This window comes from Antedon mediterranea, chromosome 4 (assembly GCF_964355755.1).
Source record: "Antedon mediterranea chromosome 4, ecAntMedi1.1, whole genome shotgun sequence".
Taxonomy (NCBI): Eukaryota; Metazoa; Echinodermata; class Crinoidea; order Comatulida; family Antedonidae; genus Antedon; species Antedon mediterranea.
Genome location: NC_092673.1, coordinates 1,936,389 through 1,951,565, shown reverse-complemented (window position 1 = coordinate 1,951,565; position 15,177 = coordinate 1,936,389). Strand labels below are relative to the sequence as shown.

The window sequence follows — 15,177 nt, the reverse complement described above, 5'->3', positions numbered from 1 at the left end:
TAATATTATTAGTATGGAATAAATTTATATTGTTGGAAAATCAGTGATATTTTTTTCTAAGTGAGGCATTTCATCCTGTCAGTAAAGAATATTCTTTGGTAAGGACCACTGTATTTTAACTATTTAGGTGACAGTGACTAAAAATACTTACATCTTATTTCTTTAATCGTTTGTAAATATTATAGATGTAGTTTGCACAAATTTAGTGAATAGTATACCTTATTTTATCAGGCAATATCAAATAATACATTATGTAATTTTATTTATTTTTTCTACGCTACGTGAATGAATTTATGTAATTACTTTAAGAAAAATGGTATAGGCGCGCGATACCCAAGATATGCACATGCGCATTACTTGGGATCCAGAGGGATCGGAAGAAGACTTCCCTTGTTTTGTTTCAAATGAATGGCGGTAAACAATTTTGATGTGAAATTTTGTTCATATTTTATGGACATTTAGATTATTTATAAACGACCATAAACTTCACAAAGTTATTAACTTGTTATAGTTTTAAAAAGTAAGGTTGTTTGAATTCAAGTGTAATAATTATTGTATAATAAACTAAATAGGCCTAGGCCTAGGCCTAGTCTAGTAGGCTAGGCCTACTAGCTAGGCTAGCTAGCTAGGCCTTAGTAGGCCTAGCCTAGGCCTATACTTTATAGCCTAGGCTAGCCTCTATATAGCCTAGGCCAGAGCATGCATGCAGCAGGCCTCTCTGCCGGCCTCTCTCTCTAACCTAGGCCTACAGTACTAGACTAGGCTAGCCTGTTTCTGTATGTAGCCTTTGTAGTAGTAGGCTTTTTAGAGTTAGTTAAGGAAGGTAGGCTAGGCTACTCTAGACTTTTTAGTTAGAGAGGTAGTCTAGCGAGCGTTAGTACTAGCTAGGCCTAGCTAGTAGTACTAGCTAGGCTAGGGCCTAGTAGTTTTTTCGTTTGTAAAATGTTCGGCATTCTCAACCAGCTCGCTAGGGCCCTATCTGCTTTTAAAACTTTTGTGGTGTAGTTTTGTAGGCTAGTGGTAAATTCTACAAAAAGGCCTAGGCCTACTTTTTATCTCTTTTTAGAAGGTTTTAAGCCCGAGTCAAATTCTAATATTTTTTTTATACAGATATTAACGAACAAGAACATCAAATGCAATAGAAAATACAATATTTCTAACCTTCATCTAGAGAAGTAGCGGTCAGTATGGAGGAACGGTCAAGTCATATCAAAAGAAAGATGACATTACCTCTTGTTGGAATGAATGATGTGTGTTCGCCCTGTTTTAACAGAAATTCTGTAGAATCTCCAATGAGTAACCTAGCCCATAGCCTTTTTAGTCTTTCATGGTACGTTTTTATTAAAACAAACATTCATCCCGATTTCCCTGACATGGCTATTATGTTGTTGAACATGAATTAATTCATGAATTTAGATAGCTTTACCATAACCACCAACTCTCACTATCTTAACACACATTTTAATGACAGACAAACCGACACAGTCTAAACCTTTTCACTAAATACACTAATTCTGATGCTTCATGCTTCATGTTCAGTTAAACTCTGTCTAAACTAGTTTGACAAAAAAAGTTGTGCCCAAATATGGTAGTGATATATAATGATAGTTCATTCTTATATAGCGCTCTACAAGCAAGCTTCTCTAAGCGCTGAACATTATTACCCCAGTCATTTTTTTTTGGATCAAACACGTATGGAAACATTACTCCCATTATGCAGCTAGTAATCAGCGCAAAGTTGTGTCTTGATCTAACCGGGTACCCATTTATACACCTGGGTGGAGAGAGGCAAACGTAAGTAAAGTATCTTGCCTAAGGATACATGCAATGCGGCGAGAGTTTGATTCAAACCTCAATCTCACGATCAGTAGTCCAACACCCTGCGCCACAAGCCCCTAAAGTAGGTAGTGATATGATGTCATTGTGTCCATATTTGAGCACATCACAATCATTTTTTTGTCACACAAAGTTTGATAGTGTAGACAGAGCTTTAAACACTTTTTATTTTCAGTGCTGGAGGAACACCTAGAAGGCGTTTATCATTATGTGAATCACCAGCCTCCTCAAGATCCTCATTAAGCTCAGATGCAGGTAAAATTGAATATTCTTGTTGGTATTATTTAATAATTATTATGTAAAATGGTGAAAATACTGTAGTTTCAGTTTTATTGCAAAACAAAGGAAAGTACCTTCAACAAATTCTAATTTGAATACTTTTTACATAATTGCTATTTAGTAAGTCATTTAGCTTAACCATTAGGAAAATTAATTACTGATTTGGGAGTATAATTTCTTTTTCTACAAAGGCTAACCTTTTGGTTGCCCAGCCACAACAGGACCCTACTAGAACCATTGTGTTTACATATTAGTGTGTACTTATGCATTGTGTTCAACATCTTTGTCTTTAAGTATTGTGCTAGGCTTTAGACTTCATCTGTCCCTAATCTTCCTGCTGTCACCTGGATATTTTCAAATTAACTCTTTGTTATTGAATCAATTGTTCTTTTTCATTAACTTCACCTTATTGATTTGTACCTGTTCCAATGCTCTGCTTTTAATCTTAAACTTACTACTGTATGTGTATTCAGAAGCAAACAGCTTAAAAGGAAGAATTAATCGACTAATAGACAAACTATTGAAATGAGAACAAAATGTAGTAAACAATATTTTATTAAATGGGTTCCCTCCAAATCATGATACTAAATGTATTTATTAGTATATTTTAATACAATTTAATTATAATATAAACTTTGCTCCTTTTTCCATTTAAGATTCTATATGCAGGTACTGAATTTTAAAATAGATACAAAGTGTCTATAGTATATAATGCACAATTTAAATAATGTCTTTTCTAGAATAGTTAATGAACATCACTCCAAAATAATACTTAAAACTACTTATTTTCTGAGCCATGATATGGCAGTTTTTTTCTTCATTAAGCTCTGTCTACACTATCAAAGTCTTCCCATATGGACTACCATATTTGGGCACATCACACTAGTTTGATAGTGTAGACAGATCTTTAGAATAGAATATGTCATAGAAACATATTAATTATATTCGCTGTTTTATATTCTTCAGGTATCTCCTTAGATTCTCCAGTATCTGTTGATGCAACCTCAGAGTCTAGGTATGAGTTAGATTTTGTATTCATCCAAAATGTTACTGTAAAATATTGAATAAAATTGAATTGTTAATGTAACAAACCATATTAAAATGTTTTAATATTTTTTTATGTTATATAATTAATATATATTATTATTTGCTTTTATTGTCAGTTCTAGAAAATTTTTTATGAACACCAGACCAAGGTAAAGTTTAGCAACTTCTTTTAAATGTGTAATATCCCATTTTTGTATCTATTATTTGTATGTTGGTATAAATTAACTTAAATTGACTAATTAACTAATTAAAATATATTTATTTTTCAGTCATGCTAGACGCTTAATGCGTACTACCTCAGAGCCACCTATCTGTAGTCCAGCTCCACTGACCCCAATCTTTTCAATGAAAAAGTTCTTTAGTGAAAATGACGACGGAGATGAAATTAAGGTGAGAACTTTTAACTGAATGTAAAGATTGTTAAGCTCTGTCTACACTATCAAACTTTATGTGACAAACAAATGTGATGTCATATCATTACCATATGTGGGCATATCACTATCATATTTGGGCACATCACATTTTTTTTGTCAAACTAGTTTGATAGTGTGGACAGAGCTTTGTTAATTACTCAATTTCTGTGGATTTATTTTCATGCATTCTATGCATGTGTTTGTAATTTATTAGCATGTTTAGTTAAACTTCTTTTTAATCTTCGTTTTTAGGATGAAATAGCGTCATCTCTTAAAACAGATGACAAGTTTACGTTTGCTAAGCCGTCCGCTCCTTCTGGCAAGGACCACCCATTCAGATCCATTTCAGCTCCTGCAAATCTAGTAAGTTTTCTTTCCCTTTATTCTAATTCACAATGTAATCAATACTTCCAAACATCAGACACCTTAAAGTTCTGTCTACACTATCAAACTAGTTTGACAAAAAAAGTGTTATGTGCCCAAATATGGTAGTGATATGCCCAAATATGGTAGTGGTATAATCATAATGTCTATATATGGGCACATCATATTTTTTGTCACATAAAGTTTGATAGTGTAGACAGAGCTTAAAGCTACATTCGCACTCATTTCACTGAACGGAAGATGAATCGACTCCATTTTGTCAATTAATGGAAAATCCTTTAAATAATTGAACCGTGCTGTCATCTGTTCCTTCCACAAGTATTTGCTTTTCTGTCTCTGCCTTTCTATTCCATAAAGTTATTTGAATTTTTTTTTTTTTGGGACAAATTTCCAAATATAAGTTGATGATTGATATTTGTTTTCTGTACGCAGTTTAAAGATGACGAAGTGAAATTGAAATCATGTTCTTTAACAAACAGCGAAGAAGAAGAAGATGATGGCTTCCTAGATTTTATGGATTCTGAAAGTATAGAGGTATACTTAATAACATAATTGCTATCATCACAACAGATAAGAGATGATTTTACATTTGTGTATGATGTTTGTGAGAGGTTCCCACTCTTTGTTGGGCTTTTAAAGCTCTGTCTACACTATCAAACTTTATGTGACAAATAAATGTGATGTGCCCATATATGGACATGAGGATGTCATAGGACTACCGTATTTGGGCGTATAAATTTTATAGTGTAGATAGAGCTTCACTCATAATTCCAGACAGTTTGGGTAATGCTTAATTAATAAGGCTTAAAAACTAGTTTGTTCAAATTGACTGGAAAATTTGCAACCAGATGCTGTTAAGCATTGTACTTAGGATGCTTACCTACTGGATATCTTACGTAAAACTTGATCAATGTAACTCAGTAGCATTGTGAAAATGTTAATAAAATGTGTCTTTTATTTTCACAGCCAAACAAAGCAGCACCATCTGGGTTAGATAGCCTAATATCAATGCCTATTATAAAAAAGTGTTCACCCACCACCAAAATAAAAGTGACCCCACCAGGCCCCCTCCAAACTCTTGATGTCAATAAGATCGGCAATAACACACCAGTCTCTATACCAGCTACGCATGGAGTCAGAAGAAGTATATTTAAGGTTCCCAGTCAAGGGTCGTTACTAAAAAGAAACGAAAGGCCAAAAGATCATCCAAGTCCCATACAAAGAAAAAAATTACGCTGTTGCTCCATCGATAGTAGTAGCAGCCAGAAACCACGTCTACCTCTTGTAAGTCTTTGATAGTTTCAACCAGTATTCTCTCCAGTGTCTTTATGCTTGGACGTAATCCTTACAAGTTTAATAAGATTAAAATAATTGACATTAATATTTATTTGAGATGAGATATTAGGGAGCTCCCTATGAGGTACTGTTTGTTTATATCCGCCAAGGAGGTATATGTAATCGGTAGCGTGTGTTTGTTTGTCTGTTTGTTAGCAGGATTACTCAAAATGTAATTACAAGATCTTTACCAAAATGAATATACAGATAGATATGTGGTCAAGGACCATTCCATTAAATTGTGGGACCATTTGGGACCATGGTCCCAATTCTGGACCACTTTTTAGTATACTTTTCAGACCTGCTAGTGTTAAAAGATAGGACAGAATTTTTCAAAAGCCGGCGAACGGTCTTAAAGTAACAAGTAAACTGAAATTTTCTCAAGAACCTACTTGTCCAAAAAACTTCATTTTTGTACACAATAGGCAAGAGTTATAATTTGTGATTTGTAATTTTAAAACATAATTTGATTTAATGTGCACATTTTTTGATACGAGTAGTTTAAAAAACCTATTTCTTTTCAAATTCACCCGTTTGATTTTCGCGTTGCTGTTCTATTGTTAGTCAACTGAAGCTATTGTTAATTGAAAGGCTTGTTACATAACCATTACACCAAACTCGCATACACATGCTTGTAGTGAAATTAGCCTAAATCATAATAATATAATATATATAATTTTTTTTACCGGAGAAATCTTATGTAGGAGAATTTTACAGTAGGCGGAGGTATGCACTCTCGGAGTGGCTTTCTAGTTAGATATATCTTTGCGTTTTAAAGTGTATTTTTCTAAATTAGATATTGATTGCTTTATTCGGTTCATACATAAAATACATTTTAAAATGGTACAGAAAACATACAAATACATCATTTTCAAAAATATACAACACCAGAAACTACTACATTAGTAGTGTATAATGTATTTTAATATTCATTTTATATTAAAATAACTTTATGTTATAGTTTTTGGCAGTTTTATTTTTCATTGGTTAAACTTTTTTTTTTTTTTTTTTTCAGCAGTCAAATATTCCTTGTAGACTTGAACGGTCTCAATCCATGTTTTCACCGACATCAAAACCCAACCAAGCAGATCTTTTAGGTGACCAATCAAAGGTAAACTTTCAATATCTTTTTATTTTCTAAAAGTGTTTCTGTTGTTTGCATTAATAACGCGATACTGTTGTTTTTGTTTTGAATTTGAATCAGTTTTAATAATTTTAACAGTATTTTAAATTGGCCTATAGCGTTTTTGCAATTTTCTATGTTTTTCGGTGTGTTTAATTACACCAAGCAAAATTAATACTATAGGTTGGCTTAGATATATATATATATATTTATATATTAATCCAGATGCTAATTACTAAAAAAAATGACAATGCTGTGGGTATCAGTGGCTGGATCTCAATGGAGGTACAAAAAAAAGCGAAAAGCTAAATCAAAACGATAAATTAAAACAGCCAGAAAAGTTAGCAGAGCTTTCTGGCAACACTAGCCCTTCATCAGTGCAATATATATATATATATTAGATATATAGATCTGTAACTAACATAATAATGTTAAATTTGCTTAGTTATACCTATATAAAACTATATATACTATAAAACTATATAAAATGCACAGAATTGTACATAATGTATGTACAGAAATAATGGTTAAATGTTTTGAAATGTTTATTTTTCAGCCCTACTGTTTACCTCTTGTTGTTGGAAAACACAGGGATCTCAAGTGCATATCAGCAAATACTCTTGCAAAGTTAATAAACAATGAATTTAGTGATGAAATAGAGGAGTATTTTATAGTAGACTGTCGCTACCCTTATGAGTACTTGGGTGGCCACATCAAGGTATGGAGTCTCATACCATTATAACAAATATATAATTACATGTATTTAGTATCTACTTATAGTCATCACATTTTTAGTGTATCATATTTTTATAAGTATATTTCTCTATGCCTTTTTTTATTGTGTACTCCAATCAGATAACGTATATGTAGCACTATTTATAACAGAGTGTAAATTGTTAATATCTCAACGGTACTTTGTTTACACTATATACAGGTACACATAGAATGATTAAGTTGTCTTATAGCTATTAATTCCAAATTGTGTATGTAATGTGTTAATTACAGAATATACTGTACATGACTGTAATTTAAGGAACAGTCCAGGGAGGTGACTTATCAGTTCAGTGACCCTACTTCTTGTCCCCTCCCAAGAATTATATATCCATTAAGATCCCACTCAAGTAATTATTAGATACCAATTTCTTCAAATGAGGCAATTAATTATTAGGAGTTGACACCTTAGTGGTTACAGCCCAGTCTATAGTCTACATTGGTTAAGTATGGTCGACCACATGAATTTTAGGATAGTGAATGACCTGCTCCATCTACAGTATATCATAAGCAATGTGTAACATTAAAAAATGTCAGTTGTCTTTATTTTTATTAATGAACAATTATTTTAAAATTTGTGTTTTATCTTCATTTTCACAGGGTGCAATAAATAAGTATAGAAAGACGGACATTACCTCATTTTTCTTGGATAAAGCTCCCTCTAAGTTAACAAAGCGTCGAGTCATTGTGTTTCACTGCGAGTTTTCATCAAAACGAGGACCTGATTTATCTCGTTATTTACGCAACAAGGATCGTGATATCCATCACGAAAATTATCCCGCACTTTTTTATCCAGAACTGTATTTATTAGAAGGAGGTTACAAAGAGTTTTTTCACAGACAAAAGGTAAGTAATTTTATGAGTAGTTATTCAGTATATAATTTTGCTATTCATTATCTCACCTTATTTATTTATTATTTATACTGAGTGACCTCTCCCAGAGGGCCAGTTATGATCAGTGGATGTAGTGACAGTGGCTGTGCATGTGTATTAATACACTGGGGTAACCCTTTACTCATCTTGAAAGATGTACTAGGTTCTTTAAAGTGCACATGAGCTAGATGTGTACACTGGACCTACGGTTTATAGTCCTTATCTTAGAAGACTCGTTCTTCCACCAGAACCATGGAGCGAGTGAGCCTCGAACCCTTGCCAATGTTATGGATTACGGTTACACTGCTTTAACCACTCGACTACTCACTCACTTACCACATCAATTATTCCATAATAATAATAACTTTCTTTTTACAGGAATTATGTGAGCCTCAAACATACAAAGAAATGCTAGATAAGGACAACTCTCATGATCTGAAACATTTCAGGGCGAAATCCAAATCGTGGGATGGCGAAAGAAGTCGATTAAAAAACTCCCGGTCAAAAGAGAATTAGTTTGATAATAATTATAACGATATGATGCATTTTATAATGCCATTTATTTAATACAACAATCTGAATAGTTTATTTTTTCAAACAATTTAGGGTTTGGTTATCTTGTAAAATTGTATGTATTATATTTGTAAAATTCTTCCATGCGATAGCAAACAGCTTTCAATTACGTATAAACATTTGTGATGTTCAGAATAATTATTTACATATTTGTTTTCAATTTTATATAATATGAACAATTTAAAAAAACAACTTTATTACTATATTGTCATATTTTTGTCATAAATAAATGTGATTATAGTAACTTATTTATATTAAATCTACACACAAATTAATAAACAAAATTGATCATTATTATCTCCAATAATTTTATTGAAAGCTGCAGTGGATACAAATTATATTAGATTAAAATTGTCATATCATTAGTAGAATGTATTAGTTGTATTGTATGTTAAGTTTGTTAAGATTACTAGCGATGTAGTACCAAATATATTTATTCTTTTTTTGTTTATTTAGTCACTGAAAATAGTTATATGTTTCAATATTAATTTTCTTTCTATTAGGTACTGCATTTTTAAGAATGCTGTTTTCCTCTGTATATTTCTATTAGGTTTGTTAACTCAGGTATTTAAATAATAAAATCATGTAGGCCTATGTATAATGTAGGCACAAAAATTAAAAAAATGTAGAATTTAAATATTAGATGTTAGACGTAATGCAAAGTAGATGCAACGCAAGCGAGTTGACCAATCACAAGCGACTGTTGGAATAATCCATCGCTTGTGATTGGTCAAAACACTTGCATTGCGTTACATCCTTGTGTTGCGTCTCTAGTGGAAACCCAACACAGAACATGTACAAATTTTGACATTCATAGATCGTGAATTATGAGATAATGGGTGTTTGATTTTATATTGTGCTTTTCCAGGTTAAATCAACGGGATGTGTGGAAGCATGGGCACGCATGGCGTTTGGTTTAAATCAACGGGATGTGTGGAAGCATGGGCATGCATGGCGTTTGGTTTAAATCAACGGGATGTGTGGAAGCATGGGCACGCATGGCGTTTGGTTTAAATCAACGGGATGTGTGGAAGCATGGGCACGCATGGCGTTTGGTTTATTCACTTTTAAAATTAAATTTCACCTAATTTTTCTAAATTGTTTTACATGAATGTGTATGTTTATATGTGATGCATGGTAATTGAGAAAAAAAAACACAAATAAAGAGTAAACAAAATTAGCGTCAATTTATATTTATTTATAATCAGCATAAGTATAAAAATATGTTTTAATTTGTTAGGATTTAAAATTGTCACAAAATATTCAATAATTTCGATATTTAAATTGGACTTTCTGGAAAATAGCGCAGATTCTATGTAAATCATTATACTTGGCATCGATATAATCATTGGTTTTTAATTTGCAAAATAAACTATAGTAAAAAGACCAGAAGACGGTTGATAAAAAAAACAGTACAATATATAATATACACAGAATTACATTATCTGTCCAACCTTGGACGACACCTATTTTGGGTTTTAACCAATGTACTATAAACACTTGATAATACAGTAGAACCATCCTTTGCGAATTCTTTATGTTAGGGGTTTGAACACTACGGTAAACCCCTATTCATAAAAGCTCCATTGGCCATGGGGACATTACCATATTAAGCTTTGTCCCATGGACACGATGACGTCACATAACTACCGTATTTTGGCACATCACACTTTTTTTGTCAAACTGGCTTGTGAAGACAGTGGATAAGGCGACAATAGGGAGTCCCGATAAAAGTGTCTTAAGCTCTGTCCACACTATCAAACTAGTTTGACAAAAAAGTGTGATGTGCCCAAATATGGTAGTGATATACCCAAATAAGGTAGTAATATGACAACATGTCCATATATGAGCACATCAAATTTGTTTGTCACATAAAGTTTGATAGTGTAGACAGAGCTTTAAGACGGGTTCTAAATTTTCTGTGATTTAATACATGATGCTCTGAGCAAGCTCAGTAGTTTGTATGGTCGATATCTCCTGTGCCCTCCTCCTCCATCGAAAATTCGGGTCATTCATTTTATGCGCAATAATTAATAAAATAAGATTGACACAGAATAGTCCAAAGGTCGTTACAAGCAACCAGAATGAGTAACCATAATTTGCAGAATCGGTTGTAAAGTAATTTGGTTGACTAGTGTCTTCGGCGTTCAATACCTCCTTGCCTTCAAATGTAGTGTAATACAGACCCACGTACATGAACAGCGATATGCCAGAGAAGATTGCTGAAAGAATAAAAAGTTCATTTAAAGATATTATTGTCCTCCTAACAAAATATGTCTTACATTTTAATGTTGCATAATAATTATTCACTTTGACAAAAAACTGGATCAAAAAAAAATATATATTTATGAAATTTAAATGTAAAATGTAATTTAAAGCAAAACATATCTAAATTGTCTGTCAGCAGACAATGGGCTAAAATTAACCGTTTTTTTGTCTTTTTATAAGCGAAAATATTTTTCTACAGAAGAGAATAATAATTGGGAGAACAGATCTACATAAATACATCTTTAACGTATGAATATGTTTGTATAAGTGTGTAATTAAGGGAATTTAAATATTTGGATTTGGCTTTATTGTATTGATGGTAAGCCGATATCAAGGGTAGTCCAATAATAACAATGTATCTAAATCCTTCATTTGCCTTTATAACAACAATCATTTATTTACCGTCCTTCAATTATTATAGTTGTCTTAATTATTTCCACAATATCAAAAATAGCTAATTGTTACGTTTACTCAGTATTAGAACCATGTATGAAACCAAAAAAGAAAAAGAACATGGATGCACCAAGGACCATGGATGCACCAAGGACCATGGATGCACCAAGGACCATGGATGCACCAAGGACCATGGATGCACCAAGGAACATGGATGCACCAAGGACCATGGATGCACCAAGGACCATGGATGCACCAAGGACCATGGATGCACCAAGGACCATGGATGCACCAAGGACCATGGATGCACCAAGGACCATGGATGCACCAAGGACCATGGATGCACCAAGGACCTGATATAATATCGTCTCAACCGAATTGCGATGTGAATCCACTGACGACGAAATTACTTGCAACTACTTTACTCTTCAATTTCCCAGCTGACACAGCCAAGTGTTAACAACATCATTTGTTATTTTGTTTTTTTTTCTTTTTGGTCATTTTCCTTTGGCTTTCAACAGAATAAAGTTCACAACATTTGACCTGATGTCCCCCGTACCTCACAGGGATTATCATAATCAGTATTGATTTCATATTAGCATAGAATACCTGTAAATGACATCAGATTTCAACGCTGAATATCACAAGATATCAACACTGGAATTGAATATCTAACGCAATACAATGCACATTCTATTGTTAGGTAATTTAATATTTGCCACTCTAATATTGAATTGGCATACAGAAACGATTGGAGCGTGACGAAAGGCGTATCAATATCAATATTTAGATAATATTATTATTAATTACATTTTGTTAGTCCAACCATGGAGGAATTTAAGTAAATATCTTTTCTTTCTTCATTGACCAAGTTGGCAAAACGTGATGCAGATAGCAGAAATATGTTGTGCAAATGCATGACAAACCTGTATATAAGCTCTGTCTACAGGCTATCAAAATGTGATGTGCCCATATGAACATAATGATGTCATATCACTCCCATATTTGGGCACACCACACTTGTTTGTCAAACTCTAATTATAGTGTAGACAGAGCTTTAGCTAGCTAAAAAAAAGATGTGGGTCTAATCGTCATGAGTGATGAGTATGATTTGTTGGTTTTTGTTTGATGAAGAGAAATACGATCGACAAACTAAAGTAGAAGATGTTTCAAAAGATAAATATGTAGTCCGGTCGTGGTTATATAAAAAAAAATTAATTGTCTGAATTTATTACCTCCAAAACCGTTCCACAAAAACAATCCTTTTGGTCCATGGATGGCCTCAATTGGACGTGTGATTGCATTGACCATTCCGAATATAGTAGCTACCATTGCAAAGATTGCTGCTATTACCATAAATACAATTACTACTATCAGTAACCCAGTTGGATAAAGATCTGCATGTTCTTCAGATACTATTTCAAAGAAAAACAATTAAAAAATCTTAAGTTATTACAATATTAAATTCAAAAGAATTAAGAAAACATGTAGAGATGGGATAGATAATATCCATGAAACCTTCCTTTAATAACGAATGTCACAAAGTAAAACACCATGACCTAAGCTCTGTCTACACTATCAAAAAGTGTTATTTGCTCAAATATGGTAGTGATGTGTCCAAAAATGGTAGTTGTATGACATCAACGTGTCCATACAAGGGCACATCACATTTTCCACATAAAGTTTGATAGTGTAGACAGAGCATTACTGAATATAAACCCGTTTGATTAAGAAAAGCAAAATAATTTATTTTAAAACTTTCAACTTCATGGCTTTCCCATAGCGTAAAATGGTGATTGTACGATTAGTCATAAAATAACAATGTTATGACATGGTCTGTTGGAGGCCTTGATTCTTCTAAAACTAAATTTTCACTCCGATACCATTTACAGAATAAAATAATATTTACGTGATTTAATAATCAGAAATTAAAAAGTGAACTTCTGTTGTATATTCGTAAACGGGCCCCGGATCGCTTCTGTTGTGTATATATCTATCTATCTATTTATTGTGTCGTAAACGGGCACAGTTTGCTGCTTCCCGAACGACAAAATACATACCTTTAAAACATTTGTAATCTCTAGCACCAAATCCATAATTAAAAATTTTACAACCACGAACAACCCCAAAATGTATAAAACCTCGATTCGGACCGGGCTCATCGTCATTAGTAGATATTACATTTGAAACACCACCACCGAGACTAGAATTTCGTTTTGATTCTGCTTCAATCCAATGTGGTGTTCCAATTGAGGTACATAGCAATATTACTATACACAAACACGTCACAAAATTTAAAAAGAAGAACGTTTTATACCGCAGACACATTTTGCGTGTATAATCAGAAATAGACGTTTTTTCACTATCATATAGGCCTACGATTCTGACTGACAACTCCCTGCATAAACCATGTTCTAGTGTGTGTAGTTCCAGAGCTTCTCAAGAAGCAATGAGCATCACATCATATTTAGTACAGACCGTCTTACTGATTGAGTATTGACGAATATAGTAAGCTACAAAGAAGCCATTGATTTCTCACGAACATGTTGTGTGCTCTATATAAATCAATCCTTCCTAAAATCCGCTTAATACAATTCTTCCTACATGGCATATAAAGTCTAAAAAGAGTCGTATTGTAACATTCTCTTGCTTTCACCCCTCTGGTACGAGTATCTCCACTAAAGTAATTGTTCTGTTCAATTTTTGGTGTTACACATCGATGATTCACAAATAATGCACTCTGTTGAGACCTACTAATAGCTCATTGTTTTCAACAATGGATTGGATTGGTTGACAAAACTATTATATAAAAACCGAATTTAAATAGGAAAAGCTAGCAACGAAAATAACACAGAATATTCCAAGCAATGAAATACAAGTCGTGTCAGAGAAGCCAATATTTAACATTCAATTTAAGATTATTGCCAGAAGTATTGACCAATCGTAGGTCTATTAATCTTAAAACGGAGCGTATTGGTATTAGGTGTATTCATAAATTAAACAATTTGATCATCGTCACTCAGTTTGTAGTCTAAAATAGCTTTTTATAACTCGTTCAGTAGGACTAACAGATTCGCGGTTGAATTTTAAACAAACAAAACTTATTTATTAATAAATAAAGTTTGACGAATAATCTATAAAATAAATATGCCTACACGCTACAAAAGCATTTTAGTAACATATCTGGAAAAAAACTCACCGTCGTATGGCACGGATTGCCTCAACCCAAAGCCGTAATTAAACTGCTTATATCCCTTTATGATACCAAAATATACATAGCCGGTTGTGTCGTTGAGGAGTTCATCCATAACCGGTGCCGAGTTTTCGATGACCCGGTGAACGTCAGACGTAATCCAGTTTGGTGTAGCTAAAGAAGCTATTAACATCACCATACAAAAACATGCATCGACGAATGTTACCCAGTAAAACTTTTTTACGTTTGTTTCGGCCATCCTGAAAAATAAACCCTATGTTTGGTAGATTATACAATGAATTTGATCAGACACAATGCACAACACTAAAGGAACTAGAATTTGGACTTTGGATTGAAACATTCTGATAATGTCGTCGTTCGTGTAGGCGTACAATATACAAATATAGGTCGTCAAAGTGTATCTTCAGGATCTTAGAATAAATTAAAACGTTACAGTAAATCAACAATAAAATAATCGTCGTGAGGTGATCGATTCCTAGTTACCACACTGCGTACCAAGGAATGGCTATTAATAGAGTATCATAGAGCGATCCATTTGTATTTAACGAATTGTTTTGTTAAGCCATACCATTCACATTTATTATGTTTCCATTTTTACACTAAATTATTTAAGGATTTTATTTAAGGCTTACTACCACTATTTTATGTGCTAATTCACAGAGAATCAG

The 15,177-nt window shown here is 33.1% G+C and overlaps 2 protein-coding genes across 3 annotated transcripts; one reads left to right on the top strand and one right to left on the bottom strand.

The window, feature by feature from the left end:
• Positions 1–373: 373 nt before the first annotated feature.
• LOC140046169 (M-phase inducer phosphatase-like) lies at positions 374–9,743 on the top strand. Its single transcript, XM_072090718.1, has 13 exons — positions 374–414; positions 1,111–1,330; positions 2,012–2,091; positions 3,082–3,130; positions 3,279–3,311; positions 3,432–3,552; positions 3,828–3,938; positions 4,392–4,493; positions 4,926–5,243; positions 6,310–6,405; positions 6,974–7,135; positions 7,789–8,034; positions 8,440–9,743. Exons 2-13 carry the CDS (start codon positions 1,188–1,190, stop codon positions 8,575–8,577), a joined length of 1,599 nt encoding a protein of 532 aa, XP_071946819.1. The 5' UTR covers positions 374–414; positions 1,111–1,187; the 3' UTR covers positions 8,578–9,743.
• A 110-nt stretch (positions 9,744–9,853) lies between these two features.
• Positions 9,854–15,146, bottom strand: LOC140046170 (clarin-3-like). Of its 2 annotated transcripts, none has more exons than XM_072090720.1 (3): positions 14,495–15,146; positions 12,531–12,710; positions 9,854–10,856 (listed from the first exon to the last, which is right to left on the bottom strand). In XM_072090720.1, the coding sequence occupies exons 1-3, from the start codon at positions 14,745–14,747 to the stop codon at positions 10,561–10,563; spliced, it is 729 nt and encodes a 242-aa protein (XP_071946821.1). In that variant the 5' UTR covers positions 14,748–15,146; the 3' UTR covers positions 9,854–10,560. The 2 variants fall into 2 exon arrangements, with proteins under 2 accessions (XP_071946821.1, XP_071946820.1); XM_072090719.1 differs by lacking the exon at positions 14,495–15,146 and adding an exon at positions 13,356–14,373 and having other exon boundaries at positions 9,859–10,856.
• Between the last annotated feature and the right edge of the window lie 31 nt (positions 15,147–15,177).